The sequence below is a fragment of the Sinocyclocheilus rhinocerous genome, unplaced genomic scaffold, assembly GCF_001515625.1.
Source record: "Sinocyclocheilus rhinocerous isolate Xijiao unplaced genomic scaffold, SAMN03320098_v1.1 scaffold327, whole genome shotgun sequence".
Classification (NCBI taxonomy): domain Eukaryota; kingdom Metazoa; phylum Chordata; class Actinopteri; order Cypriniformes; family Cyprinidae; genus Sinocyclocheilus; species Sinocyclocheilus rhinocerous.
Window position 1 is genome coordinate 416,061 of NW_015649610.1, and position 24,311 is coordinate 440,371.

Below are 24,311 nucleotides of genomic sequence, written 5' to 3' on the forward strand. Positions count from 1 at the left end.
TTAAGTTGTTTTCCATGATCATTTGTTGCTTTGTATAAAAGCTTATTTTATTCTATTCAATGTAAATTTATTCTATTCTATTAATTCCTTTCTCATAGGGGGTCAAATATTGCTATGATTGCTCATCAGTCTTTTTGTTTATTTGCACATTTCCATTGAGAGCTACTGAATATGGATTGGAGAGCTCATGGTGGTGTGTAGCTCTGAGCGGTGATGAACGCACCGTCTGCTCCTCAGGCGAACGCTCCGTATTTACACACTCAGACAATGACAACATAATAACTGAGGCGCTCTGCTCTCTTACTAAACTTCTCTCTCATATTCACCGTTTTCTCTTTTCTACCCTCAGCTCATGCCAATTTCACTGTCCTTCTCAGACTCCTGACCCTCTTGCCTCCTTCCTGTCCAAAACTAAAGTGGGATGTCCATCATTCTGATTGCAATATTGTGTCTTCCAATAACATACTATATATCCTGCCATGCATCATTTCAGAGAGAAACTCGTTAGGACATCAGTGGCATGCGGTGGAAGAAAAAAAAAAAATGAATTAATGCTTTTCCAGGTTACATTTTGGATTTCCAAGTTTTAAAGTTTTAAAGCCATAATGTACAACAATAATTACCTTTTATTATCAAGAAGAATACTTTTACATAAATAATTTAATGTAAGTAATGTGATTGACGATAAACTGCATTTCTCAGTCTACATTGCTAAAACTGCCCGGTCCTGCAGATTTGCTTTATACAACATTATGAAGATCAGGCCCTTTCTTTCAGAACATGCAACACAACTCCTTGTTCAAGCTCTTGTTCTAGAAATTATTTACAAATATAATAATCTAAATTCTTAATTAGAATTTTTTTTTTTTTTCAACCAAGTTAACTATTTGCAAACAAATATTATTTACTGGTGTCACTGTTTGACAGTATTATTCTAGAAGAAAATATTAAATTATATTTGATCTCATATTAAAATGTAATTTATTAAAATAAATATAATAAAATATTATTTGTTTTCTTTCTGCACTGTAAATTATTTTCTTTTCCAGATTTTGTGAGGAGGCACTGCCTTCCTCACCGCTTCAGTCAAAATGCCCTTGTCAGGACTCAGGAATCCCTTTCCACCCATCCCTGCCGTCATGCTCGGAGCAGATTTCATGACAATGACAGCTGGCTCCTTCATGCATGATGACAGACAAGTGGCTTAGTTTGAAAGCCACTGACACTGATGACAGCCTATCAGAGCCGTAGATTCAATCAAACGAACACATATATACAAACACCCCTCCTCCATTTTCTCGACTTTTACCTAGAGCACACAGAGCCTCTTATTTTTCTCATTTACGCCCCTCAGGGTCAACTCACCAACACAGAGCTTTGTCTGAAAATCCTTACCCAGCCGCTGAACATGAAAATCCGGTGTGTGTATGTGTGTGTGTGCTTCCTTGCTGTACAACATCTCTATAGGACATTGTGTATTCAAGGTCAGCAGTGGTGTAAAGGGCCGGGGGACTAATAGATTCATTTACAGAACCAATCCTGAGATGGCCACATCAATATGAAGGCAAAAAATGAATCAATGGCAAATAATCAGCAATCCAGTAGCTTCACCCCACAGGAAATCATCTCTACAGAGGATAGGAGATCAAACATGTTAATGTTAAGTTCATAAGCATGACGGGACATAAACAGCAGGCCTGCAGGCTCTGAATATAGTCTCATTCCTAAAGCTACTTAGCTACTTCCAGACATGTTATTGAATCTTAAACGGCAAAAGAAACTATATAAAGAGTTACGAATGCAGCCTCAATTGTGTAATGCAAAAAATTGGCATAAAAATTAATAATTTAAAGGACTTACTCAAAACTGGAGTATTTATAATAATAATACTATATTATACAACCCTCTACATTGCGAGTAAATCACTCGCATATGCGACTAAATCTTACTCTGGGCGACTAAATAATATCTAACATTAGCCATTGGCTAATAAATTCTTAGATTTTACTCGCCAGTATGTGTGTGAGAGGCGTTCAACAGATTTTCACTCGATAAACACGCTGACTGAGTTTCGCTCTCCTAAAAACAATCGAAGTCTATGTAATGTCCCCATCTAGATAGCTAAGTAAACGCGCGCGCGTGCGTGTGTGTGTGTGTGTAAAATAGTATATCCGTCTGGCGAGTAAACAAAAAAAATGTACTAGCCAATGGCGATTATATTGCCAAGGTGTGCGTAGAGGGTTGTTATATTACATTACATTACATTAAGTTAAAATATAAATGTTTACATAAGTAATTACAATACATTACTAAGGAATTTACATTTCTAGGAATTTATAGGAAAACCATGATCTGAGCTTCAGCTCTGAGCCTGATGACCTTATCCAGACCATGTAAACACGTGGTAAACACAGATGCTATACATTAACAACACATATGGCACACAGACAGTACATGCTGTGCTCATTACCGATGACCCACCTACACTGCATGACAGAGACAGACAACTTTAAAGAAGATCATACATCTTGTTAGAAGGTGTGATCTTCTTAATGAGTTTACTTTCTCATATAGCCTTTCTTAAGAGTAAACAAGGTTCACATGGTTTGTTCCTGATACACATAGTCTGCTGCAATAGCTGTTAATGAATTATTTATAAATGCCAGGTACATTTCATGCAAAACTATAATGTCTTACAAATACTTGTAGTTAAAACTGTCCAGCAGTATACTGACTGAGCAACGTTATCCCACAAATCCATTTTCATTTGTAGGCTCAGGAATTGGATTATAATCCAATAAACTCTCCAAAGGTCAATAGACGGCCAATATGGGATGAAATAATAATGCATCCTACAGAAAGGAGGTCAGTAGGACTTTCTGGACCGATTTGTGTTAAATAATAGATGAATAAATGAATGAATAAAAGCTTTCACATAAGGAATCTTATTGGCTGAGAGGTGCCAGGGAGAAACATCATTGGCTGTAGTGCTATGATGCGTGTTGCCAGAGGTTGGAGGACAGAGCCAAATTTATTGTACTGAACAAATCATAAGTTGACATTGGAGTGGAAACAAAGACAGACTACAGCGTAATTAATGTATAGTCCAATTACAGAAAGCCATAGTGAGATATTAACTTGGAATCGAATCACAAATCCTAACCATTATGTCAAAAACATTAAATATCTTTGTAAGAGAACAAAATGGCAAAATGCACAAGTCCACCATCATTTCTTTGACATTACTTAGCTACTGCATAATCACAGATTCTTGTTATTTTTATAATTTTAGCTAAATGATGGTTAGATTTGGATTCTCTACAATTTTAAAGTCCAGAAAACATCAACAGAAAGTGCTAAGCTGTGTCTGAGGAGAATAAACTGACAGTCCCTGGGGAATTAGTTTGGGTGTGACACTCAGGAGGCTGCTGCTGAAAAATCCCTGAGTCATCATAATCACTGCATACATTAGATACTAGACAAAAATGACCACTGCAAACATCAAATCATCATGCAAAGCAAGTAAATTGCTTTGAGCAAGCATCATTTTACATCATTTTTGAAGCCAGTTTGAGTGGAAACCAACAAAATATGTTTTTTGGTCAGCGCCAATAGCCTTGAACTGCGCCGACATACAGCGCCGTTGTGCTACGGGTGTCCCAAGTTCGAATCTCGGCTTCAGGACCTTTCCCGATCCCATGCCCCACTCTCTCTCCCACTTCGCTAAACTGTCCTTATCATCGTAAAGTCAAAAAAAGGAAAAAAAAAGATTTTTGTAATAGTTTCCATATAAAATTTGTACAAAAAAAGTTAACATTTTGGGTAAATACAAAAATAACTCTCACTAAATGAATTCAGTATTTTTATATCCACAATTTTGCTGTTTGCAAGTTGAAAACTCAAATATAGAGAGAAGGAGGGACAGAGAGAGAGCGAGAGAGACTGAGACTCCCCACTTTTTTGATAGACCAATCACAATTCAATATGCAAATTTTACATTGACATAATCTCTGGCAGTTCGATATTAAATGCCATTCAGTCAGTGAGAGATTTCACTACTTTAAAAATTTTTTTTTAAACTACAGAGTATATAAAAAATTGCTTGCAAGAACTAGAATTATTCAAATGAATAACTAATATATAAACAAGCCCCATTCTACAGAAATGAGTGCTGGGTTTAGAAAAGCCCCAGGCATTCAACTGAACATGAGTAAAGATGTATGTTAACAAACCTCACAGCTGAGCACCACTGAGAGTGTGATGTGGGTGGAAAAGTGAAGTCACCTCTTTCTCTCCTTTTCTCTCTGGTGGGCAAAGGAGAAAAAAGTGGCACAGCACTTGTTGATTTTTTAAGCATTGTCACAAGATCGACAGTTCGAGACATTTAGATTCCGACATCCACAACATACCTCTGTGCCCGTCGCCTGCAAAATCAACAACATGCTAGGAGGAATTCATGGGCCGCCCATCCTTGGTTTAGAAATGTTTGAGGAAAGAAGTGATAAGCAACTTTGGTAACATTTTATTTTACTTTGAAAGTTTCACAACTATTCAGACTTCTATTTGAGTCCAAATCCTCCCACACAATAAGCCTCCAGCATTCCTGAAACTAACCCTAAAGTTATCCACAATCTATTTGGGGCATATTATATCATAATCGCCCACATGTACCGCACTGGTATGACAGTGCAACTCTCAGCTTTTGCTTAGCTAACACATGGGTGCCCTGCGATATTTATGCCATTCTTGACCTTTAATAACCGAATCAAAAAACCTGCCACTGAGGGCCATTTAGACTTATAGATGCCCTAAATGATGTACATGAGGTTTGGTAAATAACATTTCGGCAAATTATATCTTAAAACAAATGTGCAACGATGACTCATAAGATAATACAGCTGTGTTATTCCAGAAGATTATTTTTTTCTTTTTCTTTCATGCACACACACACACATTGCTGCACTGAGCGCTGACTCAAGCTACTAACAAAGAATCTTATATGGGTCCTTTATGAATCAAAGGGGTCATCGGATGCAAAATTCACTTTTGTTGTTGTTTGAACAAATGTGTGTTGGAAGTTTGTGTAAACATCCATCCTATAATGATAAAAATCCACCCAGTGTGTTTTTTTTAAATCCCTATTTTAAAATCCCCTTTCTCAAATCAGTCTGTTCTGAGATTCCTGTCAGAATGACGTAGTTCTGCACAGGCCCCTCCCACGATAGTTGATTGACAAGGCCATCTTACCTTAGACCCGCCCTGAGTGAGCTGCGCATTGTGTCGACTCCGGTGCAGGGGAAGACAAGAGCATCTCCGATTAAGCGATTGAGGTGTTCTGTTGTTGGATGTAATAATGAACATAGCAGTCGTCATTTACTCCCGACATCTGAGCCACTGAAGACGCAGAGGATTAATGTTACTTTCGTTTTGAAGGGAATGCGGCGATCACCGATCTGCCTAAATGCGTTTAAGTTTGCGCAAATCATTCGTGATCGAGTTTTCATCTACAGAAGAAATGGGTATAAGGGTTAGAGTCTTTGCAAATCGCCTTTCCTGTGTGTTAGTTAGCAAGTTTCGCGGCTAAAGTAAACAGTACTGCTCGTCACCCCACAGAAGATAGGGACGGGGTCAGCAGAGCTCATTAGCATTTAAAGCAACATGGACTAGAACAGCGTGCTGAAAACGGAGCTTTTTACACTACCATTGAGAAATTTTAACCAAAGTATGTTATAGACTTTTTAAGACCCTAAAGAATCATATCAACTTGTATCAAATGGGCATCCGATGACCCCTTTAAGGAATTTACCCAACATTTAACATAAAGGCTTTACCAAACAAGACATTTAAAGGGGATAGTTCACCCAAAACTGTAAATTGCCCCATGATTTACTCACCCTCAAGCCATCCTAGGTGCATATGACTTTCTTCTTTTAGACGAATACAGTAGAAGTTATATAAAAAAAAATGTCCTGGCTCTTCCAAGCTTTATAATGGCAGTGAATGGGTGTTGAGATTTTGAAGTCCAATAAAGGGCATCCATCCATCATAAAAAGTACTCCACATGGCTCCGGGGGTTAATAATAGCCTTCTGAAGCAAATCGATGCATCAAGGCCTTTATTCACCCCCCGGAGCTGTGTGGAGCACTTTTTATGTTGGATGAATACACTTTATTGGACAAAATCTCAACACCCATTCACTGCCATTATAAAACTTGGAAGAACCAAGACATTTTTTTATATAACTGAGATTGTATTCGTCAGAAAGAAGAAAGTCATATACAACTAGAATGGCTTGAGGATGAGTAAATTATGAAGCCACTTTCATTTTTCGGTGAACTATCACTGCAGCATGCCTCTCTTATTTGTATAGGTTAAATTTCATGTAACTTTTAGTAAAACAGAAGATAATAAAGTCTGCATAGAAAGTTAAAAAGAATAGCATTTCTTTACATATATCTATTGTAACATTATAAATGGCATTATTGTCACTTTTGGTGATGACAGATTTGGACTAATTTCAATGACTCCAATGACCTATTAAACTGCTAAACTTGAATTTTGACAACATTTAGTAGTACACTAGAATACAGAAGGCCTCAAAGCTAATAGACATAAATTAAAAGCCACAACAGTCCAATTTTGGTCAGATGCTTTAGTTTTGCCTTCAAGTTTTTATTTAATTCTATATGTATATGTATACATATACACATATATATATTTATATATAAGCAGAGGGAGAGCATGTCAACACCTGGTGTTTCTCAATCTGACAGTCGTCTGCTCAGGCTGTGAAACAGGAAAGGAGGGGTAAGACAGAAAAAGAAGGCAAAGTGAGGAAAGCGAAGATGTGAGAAAAGAGTGAGGGCTGTGGACCCTGAGAGTGAGACAGAACGATACTTACTGCTCACAGTCAAAAAATCTTCCACTATCCTCATCTTATTTCTTTCTATTGAAAGGCCTTAAATCAAACTGAGACAGACAGAAATTTATGGAGAAATAATAGTCATGCACTTTAAAGGCAGGGAAGGTGGTTTGGTTCAAAAACATGTTTTGCTATGCTGGTTGAAAGTCTCTTCACATTCCCCGTTCATGCAGACATGATAGCACGTTCCATCAGCGCGTTCCATCACGCTATTGCAGACAGAGCAAGAATGGAAGGCGTTATTATAGTAATATTATGCGCTTTGTACTGTAATGTTTTCTCACCAGTGAATGACACATGAGGTAATCTGACAGCGCTGCATTGCTGTCTCTCATCGTGTCAATGGTTAGACACTGGTCTGCCTGTGCGCGGTCATGAGTTTTGGAGGAGGTGTGGTTTTGGAGAGTGATTTGCAGGAATAGTGGGATCTTATGCTTTCAAAGCTAGCTTGCTCCAAAATTGCCTACCCTACCTTTAAGAGTTCCATCTACTACATGAGGAAAACTTGTACCCCCTAGCATAAAAAAACAACTTCAAGTCAAAACTGAAGCCTTTGAAAAAAATTTGACTGTTGTGGCAGAGATAGATAGATAGATAGATAGATAGATAGACAGACAGACAGTCTTATCGTGGCTGCTTCTGGTGGTGATTTCATGTGTAGATCTGGGGGATTTCACTTATCTGTCCTATATTGGTCTTTAAAGAAGGTCTTTTCTTCAAAATAGCTGGAACATCATCATCTTAACGCATGTACACCACAAAATAGGAAAAAAAAGTAATGTATAAATCAACAGATTGAGAACTAGCGGCACTGTGTGTTGAAACAAACATACGAGTTATATACTGCATATAAGGGTTCAACTATGGAAACTTTTCAATGGGGTTGATGATTTTTATTAATATAAAAATTTTCTTCTTTTTTATTAAACTATAACATTAAGAAAACAACCGTTAACAGCAAACAACAAATAATACTAAATAAAAATGAATACATTCACATTACATTACGGGTCACATTACATATTTTTGTCCCGACACAGATTTTCAATCTTAAACTATAAAAATCTAACATAAAAAATTCAGTTATTAATTAAATTAAATTTAATGATTAATTAAAACTAAAATTATCTAAACAAAAAAGTGAAGTAAACATAAACCCAACCAAAAACTGTATTCTTGTAAGAATTGTAAGTTACAATTTTGTCAAATTATGATTTTTTTTTTTTTTTTATAATTAAAAATTAAAGAATAGTTTCTATTTAAGACTAATAAAACACTAGCAATGAAATTAGCCTATGCAAGACAAAGGTAAGCCATTTTGTTTACAATGTCAACTGTTTAAAATGTAATTTCCACCACCACGATTCCCACAATGAATGCTGATGTGCTGGAAATGGCATTTGTACATGATGGTTTATGAATAAAATACAATTAAATTAAATTAATATGATTCTGATCAAATTTACTTAAAATGTGTTAGTGCAAATTGTTATGAAGATTTTAACAAGTAAATCCTACAAGTTCTTTTTTTTTCAGTGTAAATAAAATAAAATAAAATAAAACAGATGCCCCACTCTTGGATATTATTAGCAGACCAATTTTTTTAAAAAGTGTGTTTTAAGTGATTTCAATTTCTAAAAGTTCCCATATTTGAAGAAACAAACAATCCTATTTCAAAACAACTAGAATTTGTAAGAACAGTTACAAGAAATGACTATTCACTGAATAACGAACATCAAGTGTACATTTTTCATTTTCATTGTACATTTCCAGGGTGGATGTTTTAGTACGGAAGATTTCTCGCTGTGGAGGACATCTGATGAAATCTAACCTGGCTGCTGGAGGAGTGGAAAGGAGGAGTAGAGAACAGCAGCACAGATAATGAACGGAAGAGAGTGACCAGCGTGGGAGAGAGAGAAGGACAACAGCGAAGGAAGAGAAGAGCAAGAAGAGGGGCGGTCAAATGCAGCAGAATAAGCTGAGTTAGTAATACGGTTAGAGGGGGCTGATGGATAGACATAGCGAGGAAGAGAAAGAAAAACAGCACTGGTGAAGTCAGAAAGTCAGTTAATGAGCAGGAAAGAATGACGAGTGTGGGAGAGAAATAATGTGGAGGGGGGGTCTTCAACACTTCATTACATTCTCCATTTTACAGCAATCTGTCTTCCTGAGAAGATCCACCATATTTATTACCTCATGACAGTATATATAGATGTATATATAGATAGATACACTACTACATTTAAAATTTAGTCTTTCTCTTCTGAGAAACAAACTAAAAATATTGACGACATCATCTTACACTTCACATATTTTTGTCCAATCAAATACTCTAGAATGAGAATTCCCCTCCCCCTAATACTGCTTTAAACTAACTAGTGGGTGGCAAATACAGTTCATGGCATACTACAAAAAAATATTATACAAAAAGAAAATAAGAAATAGATCAAGTCAGGAAATAAAACTACACTCATCAAGTAATTTCAATGTGCATTATAAGCATTATACATCTCTACACATTGTACAACTGTCTTGAAAAAGCAGATCATAGCATATTCTGATCAGCACAATACTGGATGAAACGTAAATACTTGTCAAGGAAGCGCAGAAACGACATGCTAATGAGAGCTCTACCTCAGGATAGGATAATTGAGCTTATTCGAGTAATTAATTGGCTTGAGCATCCTCTCACCCTGGATCAGACTGTGATTTTGTTGCTGTATAATAAAGAGCTCAGGATAAATAACAGCATCAAACTGTGCTCATCAAACTCTTCAGGTGGTTTTGATTAGGTTTTGGTCTGTGGAAGTAAAACTCAGTGGTTTGTTAATAGACGTGAGGGAAGCAAAGCTTAATAGACTGTTCAGGGATGAGAAAATCACATTGCAAATAATATCTGACTGATTACTCTGCTACAATCCACTCAGATCTAATCATTACATAGCCATTTAATTTACCAGCTGGACGGACATGCTCATCAGAAAGACACCAAGACACCATTTTACCATAAAAGTGCAAATATTTTCTATTTATTTATTCGTAAAGCTTCTCTTTTCTCACCTCTAAACCCAGTGAAATGCAGGACATACTGAGGCGCATGAACACTGCATGAATCAATTTCTTAATCAGTATTTTTGTCTGGTTTCCGGCAACAAAACTTCAGAAATGTATTTGAGAGACTGGTGTTCAGAGAATATATCTTGATTATAAGTTTAATTTTTATATTGTATCATCATGTAGCATAAACCTCACTACATTTTGCTAGTTTGAAAAAAAAAAAAGAAATGAAAAAAAGAAGAAAAAGAAAATCTCTGAAGCCAGAATATATATATTTTTCTTTTAATAATGTTTAAATATTTGTATATAGGGAAATCAGGTTAATTGGGTTACGTTTTGACAGAGATGGCTGTGAAAATATGTCCTAAATTATTAACTTTATAACATAATATAATAAATATAGTTTAATATAATATGATATGATATGATATATGATATATGATATATGATATGATATATGATATAATGCAATTTTTTTTGCAGTGAATACTTTCAATGATGGGCACGCTTTTATACATTTATATATATATTTCTATATACTTTTATCAAATTTTTTTTTTAAATAACCATTATATTTAAAGAGTTTCCTATAGCTGGCCCAGCAAAATGACAACATTTAGACCAAGCAGAAGCCACTCTCCTCCTTTTCAACAGATGAACAACAGGTCAAGGTTTAGCTTAAACAGATATTGATCTACTGTCTGAAAATGGCTCATTATGACTGGCAGCATGCAAAAATAAGGGTTTATAAAGGATGACAACAACTTCCAGAGAGCTGTTAAAACACAAAACAAACCAGTGAAGGCAAATCATTATAGCCACAGGGGAAAATCTTTGAAAATGGAGCTATTTACTAAACAGAGAGAAAACAAGTATTCAGTTTCTATAGCTATTTATTTGCAAGTCTATATGAGATGCATTTTTGCACATTTACATATGTTTGATACATATATTAGGCAAAAGAACATAAAATTAATCCTTATGATGCAAGTTCTAGGGAACGTAACTAGGAAGAATAACTACTGCATCATCACGGCATTGGTATCAAACTGAAAATACAGCACAGAGAAATAAAGTCCCTGGCTTGTGTGACAGTAGATAAGAGGTCTGGGCCAGTCATTGTGTGGACAGAACACTAAGCACTGGCACCCACTTAAGACTCCGGCAAACACTGTTCTGGACCACAAAAGAGGGAGAGAGGAGAGAAAGAGGCAGAGGACAGGAGGATACGGGAAGAGAAGTACTAAGAGGATGAATGCATGTCTGCATGTCTATTTTAAGATGGGTGTCTGAGCAGCTAGGCTCAGGGCTCGGGGCACTGCTGGTGCCTGAGCCACATTGCAGTCCTTCACTGTATGAGCAGAATCACATGACGGAGAGAGAAGGGGGGATTGGACTCTTTGTAAACTCAGATAAAGCCGTTTTCTTATCGTTGCTGCTTCTGGTGGTGATTTCATGTGTAGATCTGGGGGATTTCGCTTATCCACCTTGTAATGATCTTTAAAGTATGTTGTTGTTTTTTTCTAAATAGCAGGGACATCGTCATCTAAAGACATAGACACCACAAAAATAGGGGGAAAAAAGTAATGTACACACGAACGGATTGAGAACTACTGGCACTGTGTGTTGAAACAAACATGAGTTTATAAACTGTATATAAGGGTGTTTCTTCAAGTATTTTCAATGGGGTTGATGATTATTATTAAAACAAACATTTTCTTCTTTTTTTATGCATAAAACTTTTTTGCACTTTTGTCACCCTATAGATGTTAAATTAAAGTAATTTTTGTGATAGACCCTTGCCTTGGTCTAATTGTATGTCTTCCAGTGTGCGGACATTTTTGTTTTTTGGTCTTCTTTTTTTTTTATTTAACTATTACAATAAGAAAACAACCAATAACAGCAAAATAAAATAACAATGAAAAAATGAACTAACAAAAAAACTACTAACTAAAATAAAAATAAATTTAAATCATACATTTTTAGCTTTTTATTTTTCTTATATAAGGGTCACGTTACATATTTTTAAAATGCATTTTAGATTTTATTGTTTGCCCTGTTCCAGATGCAGATTATCAATCTTAAACTATGAAAATCTAACATAAAAATGTAAATTATCAATTAAATTTAATTTAATTATTCATTAAAACTAAAATAATCTAAACAAAAAGTGAAGTAAAAATAAATCAATCAAAAAAAATTATTTCTAAATAAGCTAAAATTCTGTCAAATTATGAAAAAAAAAAAGTTTCTATTTAAGACAAATACAACACTAGCTACGAAATTGGCCTATGCAAGACAAAGGTCAGTCATTATGTTTATACGATGTCAACTGTTAAAGATTTCATTTCCACCACCACCATTTGCACAATGAATGCTGATGTGGTAGAAACAGCATTTGTACATGATGGTTTAGGAAAATACATTAATTAATTAATTAATTAATTAAATAATTACATTTGATGTCCACTCTTGGATATTATTAGCTGACCAATTACAAAAAAAATGATTTTAATTTCTAAAAGTTCCCATATCTGAAGTAAAACTAAAATTAACTAAACTTTGTAAGAACAGCTACAAGAAATGACTAATCGCTGAATAATGAACATCCAGTGTACATTTCCAGGGTGGATGTTTTAGTACGGAAGGTTTCTCGCTGCAGAGGACATCTGATTAAATCTAAGCTGGCTGCTGGAGGAGTGAAAAGGAGGAGTAGAGAAGAGCAGCACAGATAATGAATGGAAGAGAGTGACCAGCGTGGGAGAGAGAAAATGACAACAGCGAAGGAAGAGAAGAGCAAAAACCAGAAAGATCATGAGCGGAGGAGAAGAGGGGCGGTCAAACACAGTAGAATAAGCTGAGGTGGTAAGACGGTTAGAGTAGGCTGATGGGTAGACAGAACGAGGAAGAGAAAGAAAAAACGGCACCGAGGGTGAAGTCAGAAAGTCAGTTAATGAGCAGGAAAGAATGACGAGTGTGGGAGAGAAATAATGAGGAGGGGGGGTCTTCAACACTTCATTACATTCTCCATTTTACAGCAATCTATCTTCCTCGAGAAGATCCACCATATTTATTACCTCATAACAGCCATTACCATGACAATAAACCTTACCCGGCAACAGCTAACATAACAAGCTAGCACTTTCTTACACCTAATTCCTAAAATAGCCACAAAACATGAGCGCAACAGAGCAGAATGAAGTGAGAAACCTCCAATGCAGTTGCCCTCCATTAAACTCTGAGGAGAAGGTTAAACTGAGAACTGCAGACTTATCAGTGACTGGTGATACATCACAAGCAATGACAGCGAACCAGACATTTGGATTCTTTCTTTCAATGCTTGTTATATGAGCAAGAAACCATCCTACATCAGCACTGGAGGTCACTGTACTGTTGGTCACTAGTAGGCGGATTTCAAGTGGACTGCCAAACTGGCCTAGCTTTTAAAAATCTGAACACAAATGAGTTATGTCATTTTATTTTGAGAGTAAATCAGCTTTGTTGCTGCTAAAATGATTATTGTGCATAGGAATATCAATTGCAGCAGTGAATAATGCATCATATGAAGAAGATCAATGCATGAATCAAGCTCACTTCAGAATGCCCACGGTTTCTGATACAGCTTTCCACACATCATTTTTTATTTATTGCCATATGTGGGCTGAGACTAAACATTTATGACTGTGAAATCGCTCACAGTAACATGAAGATCTCCTCCGTCTTGCCTACACAGTCTCAAAGGAGACGGATCACGTGAGCTCTTCCGTCTTTGCTCCTATTGGTCGTTGCTGGTCATTTGCATAAAATGAAGTTGTTGGACACGCCCACATCCCGTAACTGCCAGAATCCACCTACACTATTGAAATGACTTTACTTCATGTAAATGATCTCTAGAGTGACTTTACAGTATGGTGGAGAACAAGATCAATCGGTGATGGATCCATTACCCTGCTGACAAAACCAGATTAGACCAGCATGAATTTCAAGACTGGCTTGTGCTGGTTAGTGCTGGCTTGCTGCTGATCTAGCTGGTGGACCAGAGAGATGATAAAATTGCAGATTGAAAGAAGTTCTTTCTGGTGAAGCTTGGTTAAGCTAGCGATAATGGCTGGGAGGAGTTTAAGGGGACTTGTTCAAGATGAAACTCGTGCATTTTAGCCTGCATTTTCCTGTCTACTCTATCATTGGCTCTCAACGTTCTTGACTCCAAGGCCCCCCGATATCCACAAGAATGTTCAAAGGCCCCATGACTTTTCCAGACATTCATGATTTACTGAATAATAATTTTTAAACCGGTAATGCTTGTTTTGTCTTTATTTTAAATAATTTTAAATAAACTCACCCATAAAAGTTAGCAGAGACCCCCTGGTTGAGCACCACTGCCCTATTGGTTAAAAGCCAAAAATCCATTGAAAACAATCACATATCATGGCAACTAGCTAATGAGACAAAGTCAAATTTTAGTTGTGCAATGTGAAGGAGAACTGAATGTGAAATCAATCAGTATTCAAAGAGCCAATCATCATGCATTTGTTACATGCATAATAATTAGTCAAATACCTTAAAGACACAGCTTCGCATCTGAATTGACCGAAATGTAAATCTTCGCCTCTTACAAAAACCGCCATCTCCAATGTGGAGGACATCTGATGAAATCTAACCTGGCTGCTGGAGGAGTGGAAAGGAGGAGTAGAGAACAGCAGCACAGATAATGAACGGAAGAGAGTGACCAGCGTGGGAGAGAGAGAAGGACAACAGCGAAGGAAGAGAAGAGCAAGAAGAGGGGCGGTCAAATGCAGCAGAATAAGCTGAGTTAGTAATACGGTTAGAGGGGGCTGATGGATAGACATAGCGAGGAAGAGAAAGAAAAACAGCACTGGTGAAGTCAGAAAGTCAGTTAATGAGCAGGAAAGAATGACGAGTGTGGGAGAGAAATAATGTGGAGGGGGGGTCTTCAACACTTCATTACATTCTCCATTTTACAGCAATCTGTCTTCCTGAGAAGATCCACCATATTTATTACCTCATGACAGCCATAACCATGACAATAAACCTTACCCGGCAACAGCTAACATAACAAGCTAGCACCTTCTGACACCTAAATCCTAAAATAGCCACAAAACACGAGCGCAACAGAGCAGAATGAAGTGAGAAACCTCCAATGCAGTTGCCCTCCATTAAACTCTGAGTAGAAGGTTAAACTGAGAACTGCAGACTTATCAGTGACTGGTGATACATCACAAGCAATGACAGCGAACCAGACATTTGGATTCTTTCTTTCAATGCTTGTTATATGAGCAAGAAACCATCCTACATCAGCACTGGAGGTCACTGTACTGTTGGTCACTAGTAGGCGGATTTCAAGTGGACTGCCAAACTGGCCTAGCTTTTAAAAATCTGAACACAAATGAGTTATGTCATTTTATTTTGAGAGTAAATCAGCTTTGTTGCTGCTAAAATGATTATTGTGCATAGGAATATCAATTGCAGCAGTGAATAATGCATCATATGAAGAAGATCAATGCATGAATCAAGCTCACTTCAGAATGCCCACGGTTTCTGATACAGCTTTCCACACATCATTTTTTATTTATTGCCATATGTGGGCTGAGACTAAACATTTATGACTGTGAAATCGCTCACAGTAACATGAAGATCTCCTCCGTCTTGCCTACACAGTCTCAAAGGAGACGGATCACGTGAGCTCTTCCGTCTTTGCTCCTATTGGTCGTTGCTGGTCATTTGCATAAAATGAAGTTGTTGGACACGCCCACATCCTGTAACTGCCAGAATCCACCTACACTATTGAAATGACTTTACTTCATGTAAATGATCTCTAGAGTGACTTTACAGTATGGTGGAGAACAAGATCAATCGGTGATGGATCCATTACCCTGCTGACAAAACCAGATTAGACCAGCATGAATTTCAAGACTGGCTTGTGCTGGTTAGTGCTGGCTTGCTGCTGATCTAGCTGGTGGACCAGAGAGATGATAAAATTGCAGATTGAAAGAAGTTCTTTCTGGTGAAGCTTGGTTAAGCTAGCGATAATGGCTGGGAGGAGTTTAAGGGGACTTGTTCAAGATGAAACTCGTGCATTTTACCCTGCATTTTCCTGTCTACTCTATCATTGGCTCTCAACGTTCTTGACTCCAAGGCCCCCCGATATCCACAAGAATGTTCAAAGGCCCCATGACTTTTCCAGACATTCATGATTTACTGAATAATAATTTTTAAACCGGTAATGCTTGTTTTGTCTTTATTTTAAATAATTTTAAATAAACTCACCCATAAAAGTTAGCAGAGACCCCCTGGTTGAGCACCACTGCCCTATTGGTTAAAAGCCAAAAATCCATTGAAAACAATCACATATCATGGCAACTAGCTAATGAGACAAAGTCAAATTTTAGTTGTGCAATGTGAAGGAGAACTGAATGTGAAATCAATCAGTGTTCAAAGAGCCAATCATCATGCATTTGTTACATGCATAATAATTAGTCAAATACCTTAAAGACACAGCTTCGCATCTGAATTGACCGAAATGTTAATATCCGTCTCAGAACTGAACCGCCATCACCAAAGATCTCCAAACTTATCAATAACCCTTCGTAGATTTGTTAGAAGGTATTTACATCACATCATCAGGGTTCTCCCGAGCAGGCGCTGGTGTGCTGCAGTGGCCATTTTTAGATTTATTGCCAATCAATACTGGAACAGGTGGATCATATGACATCCCAACACAGTCACTGCAGCTAAAAACAGCAACACCGAGCAGCGTTCAACACATAAATGACTCTAAAACTACTGCTTTTGGCTACTTTATTGGTCTGAAACACCAAGGACAGATCGGTGACTAACCAAACACCAAACAGTGACCAATGAGCCAAAGATCCCAAACGGACCCGCCATGCATCTGATAGCAGGCTCAACCCGACCCCTGGTGTGTCTGCTGGTATACTTCTGGTAGAAAATCATCTCTAATGTCACACAACAACAGTATCAGGGTCTTGGCATTCCAGCAGAGCACAATTACCCTTTGTTATTTCCCCAGAAACAAACTAATGCGAGAGTCTTGAATGTGACTCCTTGTGGGAAGGATGCAGAGCCTCGTGTTTGGGTGCATCGCGGCCAAGAGGTGGTGGATAACTGACATCTCACTAATTATGTCAGTCAGACTTAAATAATGCATGAGCATCTATTTTAACCACCCACTTTGGAAAACGAACGCTGAAAGCGTTCATAATGACATAACTACCACCCGTTCAGAGTCGACAGTCAAAACTGCACATTTCCTTTCATTAGTGGCCACAAACACGTCAGTGACACATCTGAAAAGAAAATATGCACACAAACACCCGAGACCTTGAGATGATACGATACCGCTCACATACCGTCAGCCTTCTTAGGATGCATCGGGTCCAAGAGGTAGGGAGTGTGTGTCTTCCTTTGTGTGTGTGAAAGCTAAATGAAAGGATGCTAGTTGCTCTCTGGAACTCTGACTAAAACATGCCAGGTAGGCAAATCGCACACACATACACCCGCACGCAACGCTGCCGCACTCGCCAAACGGGTTCAAACCAGAGCCTGGCATGGAAGACGGGCCATCAAATCACTGCAGGTGTGATGAAAATAAACAGAATGCATCAAACACGCATGCATGCACAAGGGCTGGACACGCTAGCTCAATGTCAATCACATCCGCACACAAAGACAGCGGCGGCGAGATGGGGTGGACAACAAATGGAAGAGATCTCGATGGCGTGGTGCTCACCGGTATCTTCCTGTTTTCTGCTCGTTTCAGCACATTTCCCCTGGCAGCCTCCAACGACGCACCGGCTACATCCCCTCCTCCCTCACGGTCTCCTCTATTCGCTCAATCTCTCCTCTTCCTTGTGACTTATTTAATTATTTCTCCCCCTCCCTGCCGTTCTGTCGCTCCCTGCGTGCAGTCGTTACAGCTGGCTGTCCTTGTATAGGCTGTGTCCTCGATGGATGGATGGATGGATGGAGGGAGGGATGTTTCTACAGGAGCGGGCAGCTCTGCTGGAAGCCTTAATTGAGATGGGCGGCACAGACAAAAGGAGAGAGTTCCTGCAACACAGACGGATGTTTTGCTACGGTGCCTGGCTCTGCTCTGCACTCTTCGCCTCTCCTCTCTATTATTTCACTCTCTCGCCCTGTTCGCTTTCTCTCCCTCTCTCATCCTTTCGTCAGGGTGTAGCTGGGTCCCCAGAGAGCCGGTGGCAAACAGCTGAGGGGCTTTGTGGAAAACATGGCACGGAGCAGGAGGGTGACTGGAACGGAGCGTCGGCGTGGATGGTGAAAGAGCTTAGTGTGTGGTGAATGAGGAGGACGGGGGATGGAGTGTCTGATAACGGCAAGGACTGTTTGCTAATTAGTGGTAATTTGAACAAACTCAAAGTACTACATTTTGCCATTTACTGTGCACGGATATGAATGATACCTCAACTCGCGCTGAAAGGCCTGCTTTTATGCTCTAAGTCAGTTGCATGGTGAACGATAATAAGGCAAAAATAGAATTTACAGTAAAAAAGGATCTGAGTGACATCACATTTTAGAGGATTTTAAGTGGGCTCTCTTCATTTTGGGTCTGTAAGCAACCACTTCACAAACAAACACTTTCTTCAGAAAATGGCAAATTAAATATTAATTTAAAAATGAAATGTCAGTGCCGATAGCCTTGTGGGCAATGTGCCGACATACGTATAGCACCGTTTTGCTATGGGCATCCCGAGTTCGAGTCCCAGTATGTGGACATTTCCCGATCCCGCCCCCTCTCTCTCTACCACTTTGCTTCCTGTCATTACTTCCTGTCAGTACAGCGTTTTCTTTACTCGTCTAATTTTTGTATTTGTATTTGCAATCAAGTCATGGCTAATACATGTGCGTAGCACTTGATTTCATAGTTCAAATCTATTACACGATTAAAACAAATCTAGAAAAACCGAGCGACCACATTGCTACATTAAACTCTGTAAAATGTTAAGTTGGTCGCAGTGCCATGCACTTAATGCCTCATCTGCGGCCGTTCTAGACGCCCATTAATACTGAATTAGAAGCACGTTAACTGCATGACTTCATTGGTGCCGGCGCAACTATAGGTTAAAGAGATTAAAATACAGGTACACAAGTTAACAGGTTAAAGTATCAGTTTGATGTTAATATTTATTCATCATACTGTTGAACTTGACAGTATTTTCTCTCTTGTTATTTCATAGGGAGCTTCAAAGAAGACAGAGAAAGCCAGAGTCTCAGGTCAGCTGTGACCTGAAGAAGAAGAAGTGAAAATGCATGTGCCCTGTGTTTATCAGTATCCTTACGTTCATTGGGTAAAAAGAAAAACTAAATAAACAAAGTAAAAATTAATTTGGATGGTTCCTCAAGAGTCAAGGTTTCTATAGATATCGCGATATATCGATATCGTGAATTCTTTAGGCCACAATAACCATGGTGTGAAAAATATAATATCGTGACAGCCCTAATTTGCATATAAAATCAAGGAAATTAATAAATAATAATTACAAAAGTAAAGAATATATGCCCTTTAAAATAATTAACTAATTATATTATTCATTGTCTTACAATAAAAATGAAATAAAAAATGTGGGGGAAAAAAAGTGAAAAAATGTGCAGTGATTTATAGATTGACAGGGACCCCTCCTACACACCTCAGCCGAGAGACTGAGCGCAGTTATTAGGGCTGGGTAAAAAATATCGATATCCCGATTTTAATCGATTCTCATTTTTACGACACGATATCGATTCTTAAATCCCAAGAATCGATTAGTCTAGCCTGTTTTCAGTTAATGGACGGAACTTTGAAGCGCACCTCCCATCCAATATATCGCAATAAGCATTGTGTGTTGGTACAAGTAATTGTAACTTAATTATTATAAAAACTTCATTAAGTGCAATGTAAGCAGTTGTACAGCACAAATCAGGCAATTTTAACCTTCAATATTATAATGTACCAACTACCAACTGACTCTCATGTATATTTTACAGCATTAGTGGAGAGATTTTTTTTTCCTTGAGAAAATTTGGCATGTACTGTACCAGATATGTATCCAAAATAATCGATATTGAATCGAATCGAATTGGTAATCAAATCGAATCGCAAACTTGTGAATGAGAATCTAATCGAATTGTGAAATTTGTGTCAAAACCCAGCCCTAGCAGTTATCTGAAGATATGTCTTCCTTACACTGACTCTCAGCCGTGTCAACAACCACCGGCACACAAGGAACGCTGCAGAGCAATATTATTGTGACTTTAAAACAATAGTTTACCCAAAAATTACAATTATGTAATTACGTTTTTGTCCATACAATTAAAGTCAATAGGGTCCGAAAAATGAAACAACATGAGGGTGAGTAAACAATGACAAAATGTATGTTTCTGGACTATTTTATCACTGTGCCCTATACAAAGTTATTATATGGCTTCAAAAGTTTTAAGCATAAGCTTTTATGTAATTTAAATGCCTAGTCACAAGCCCTAAAAAGGCTTTAACAGGATTCTGTGGGAAAAGTCTGGGTAAAAAGCAGCCATGATCAGTGAAGCAGATTATACCTGAATAAAAGGTTATAATTATTTGTCCCTACAACACTGTACCAGAGCAGCTCCAGGTATTGAGCTTTCATGCACGATGTGAATAACTAACCTTGCATAGTAATAAGCCCAGACCAATTACACACAACAGTAGGCAGCTGAACCTGAGGTCTTTACACTGTCAAATCACACAGTCGCGTTGATTCCCTGTTCAGCACCGCTGCATCACGCATCAGTGGTGTGTGCTGGACGTCTGAAACGAGGGGGCAAAGTCCCTTCAGGGGTTTTTGTCTAATAAATTCATGTTCAATTTATGTTCACATGGTATCTGGGTTAAACACCTTACATCATCAACAAGCAACCAATACTAAAACATTTTGTATGTATAAATTATCTGTTTATTTAAACCAATGCATCGAGTTGATGTGTTTTTTTTTTTTTAATTGTATTGTTACAAAAATAATATACAAATACAGCAAAATGTCATTTTTATTTGTTACTACTAACTGCTATGGGACAATATTATTAAAAGCCACTTTCTTTTAGCAAATGATAAAAAAGTAAATATCACAAATATATTGATGGTGGGAGGAATGGAGGTGCATCTTTAATATAACCAACCTAAGTAGCCGCTAATTCAGAGAGCATCACTTTAAGTAATATCTCAATATGGGGGAAAACTCTAATTGCAACTTTTTTAAAAATGCATTCAAAACGATCCAGGTTTGCTGTGCTTGTTTGTAGGGCTACACAATTTGGCCCTTAAAATAGTGATCTTGGGATATCAACATGACTATAATAATAATAATAATAATAAATATTATTATTGTTGTTATTGTTTAATTAAATATTTTATAATAATTATATATGAAGAAATTGAGAGAAATAAATTAAACCATTAATTTTGTAATTTTACAGTTGTACAGTAAAATGTATTTTATTACTAAATAATAAATGAAAATGTTACTAAATGTAATATTTCACTGTAAAATAAAAACTGAGTATTTAATAAGAGTGATATTTTTAAAGCACAACTGTAAAATGACAATATTTATGCAATTAATATTATAAAACAATATAAACATATTAATTAATATAAATGCAATATTTATGGCTGCCTTCATTTTCATCATTTTCAAAGCCCTTAAAGGATAAGTTCACTTCCAGAATGAAAATTCTTTCATCATTTACTCACCACCCCCCTCCACTTGTTCCAAACTTGTATGAGTTTCTTTCTTCTGTTGAACACAAACAAAGACGTTGGTATCCGAACAGTTGATGAGCATTATTTACTTCTACAGTAGGAAAAAAAAAATACTATGGAAGTCAATGGTGCTCATCAACTGTTCGGATACGAACATTTTTCTAAATAAAATCTTTTGTGTTCAACAGAAGAAAGGAACTCATACAGGTTTGGAACAAGTGGAGGGTGAGTAAATGGCGACAAAATTTTCATTCTGGAAGTGAACTAATCCTCTAAAGCTTCTTATTTGCTGACAACATCCAGTTTGTAAGTGCTTCTCATTAGAAGTTTGGGAAGATGGTTAGCATGTGTTACATTCCCAAATGCACATTACAAACAAACCAAACTCAGAGCACATGCAGAGATGAGTTCACATGTAGCAGCGTTTACTGAGACCCGAGCTGCTCTGACACACTGAAAACACCAGATCATGAGCTGCTCATGTGTAAAAGAAGGTAGTGCCATGCTTCACTCTGAAACACACAGTGCATTTAATTCAATCACAGCCTAGGAGACTTCACAATCACACTAAACCATATCAAGATTTTGGTTTTATTGCGATTAATCGTCACTTCAGAATTTTTTTCACTTTGAACACCGTTTGATCTCGTAATATATTTTATAGTTTTATTTATACTGTCAATAATGTTCTCATCCACATTTTATGAGGAGGCACTGTCTCCTCTGAGAAAACACCCAACAACAACAAATGTGGCACAAACTGCTGACAAGGAGAGAAAAAAGTGGGCCAGAACAGAAACAAACGCAGACAGAAAAGTTAACAGCCTGTCACAAGTCATTACGTACCTCGAGAACAGCAATCAAAGCGGGTCAGACCAACACTTCTCATGTATGAACTACACAAGATTACATTCAAACCATATTGAAGACATCATTCAGACAAAGAACAGAAATGCAAGGTACTTTCATCTGTATGCAATGCAAAGCAAAAAGGCTCCAAAACACACACGCACACACACACACACACTGATATACAGCATTCCTCATAGACACACATAAGCACATGCACCAGGGAACCATTAATAAAATTTAGCACTAACGCTATGACACAGCAGCACACAACTCTCTCTCACACACACAAATGACACGGATGGCATCTATCATGCCCGTGCTATAGATCGTGAATTCATATCGCTTTCAAAAAGGGGCGGCTGTACTGTGTACAAGGTCCTGACTCAGCAGTTCAGCCCTGTCTGGCCTTCAGGGCAGTAAAAGTGCACATTAACACAGGATTACTGTGCAGTTACCAGAGTGCTATACGCTCCCACTGAGAGATGCCATGTTTCCCACCATAAAATCTTACATTAAAGACACTAAAACTGAATCTATTATCCTTTTACAAGACCTTAAAGGAATAATTCACCTAAAAATAACAATTATGTCATTATTTACTCTTCCTCATGTCATTTCAAACACATATTTTGGAACGACATCAGGGTGAGTAAATGTTTCAGATAACTATCATAAGTATCATAAGTCATAAATTAATAGAGGTTTGGACCCTCAGTGTGTTCAGTGGGCTGTTAAACAAGGCAAAGGGGGAAAAAAGTAAATGCACAAACCAAAACTATTCCTGAGATAGACTTGAAAGAGATTGTTTTAAATCTGTTTCCTGTATTGAGTGACTGTAGAAGAGAGAATGGCCACTTTAAAGTAGATCAGCACTAAAGTGCACATGAAAAAGGTTGAAAATGGCAAGACTTTTGACTTACTGTCCTCTCCTGGGCACGGCATACCAGGCTTTTCAGGAATGCTTGGGAATACTAGACAGAGAAAGAAAGACAAAGAGAAAAGAGTGTGACTCAGTCCAGTGGTTTCATCTATTCATAGACATGAGGCCAGCAAATATGCTAAATTGCTAATACTCAATTTTCTGAAGAAAACTGATTTTTATCAAGTGCTTTAGTCGTGTAGTGTTCACATGATATTTTGAGTGGTTTGGTGGATTTCTGCTGTCTGTGTGGTTTGATTCTGCATTCAGTTCTTTATAAATAGATGGATAAAAATACAAATAGAGTAATTCCGCTACTAGAACAATTGAAAATTTAATAAATGAGGGGAAAATAGATTTATTTCAGATGTTCTGAGTGAATGAGTACCATGCAAAAGGAGTCCGGAGCGCCCGTTCCGGTTGTAGATTCGGAATGCTTCCTCCAGCTCCATCTGGGATGAGATGGTACACGGGTCCCCTTAAAAACAAGACAACAAGGAAAATGGGAACATTAAAAAAAACACTAAAATATCAAGAGGCAATAGGTGGCAATATTGCTTCTGGTGAAGTAAATCTCTAAAAGTTTTTTTTTTCCTCTCTAAATTACAAATATACTCAATATTTATAGTTGACATTTGTCTCAGGGGTATTCAAACTGGGACAGGGTTTTTTAGTATTATTTATATACTATAGTATTTATTAGTATTTTGAATTGTTTTTTATTTTATATATTTATTTATTTATTTTATTCAGTTTTCTTTAAATTTTTTTTTTTTTTTTTTGGT

General features: G+C 37.4%; 1 protein-coding gene across 3 annotated transcripts in view; it reads right to left on the reverse strand.

The window, feature by feature from the left end:
- Nucleotides 1-24,311, reverse strand: part of LOC107710919 (protein kinase C zeta type-like) — a 117,258-nt gene that overhangs the window by 82,373 nt on the left and 10,574 nt on the right. For all 3 annotated transcript variants that reach the window (XM_016515796.1, XM_016515797.1, XM_016515798.1), the window contains exons 3-4: nt 23,915-24,004; nt 23,528-23,578 (exon numbers count right to left, since the gene is read on the reverse strand). In XM_016515796.1, coding sequence (XP_016371282.1) covers nt 23,528-23,578; nt 23,915-24,004 — 141 coding nt within the window. The remainder of the gene's footprint in view (nt 1-23,527; nt 23,579-23,914; nt 24,005-24,311) is intronic.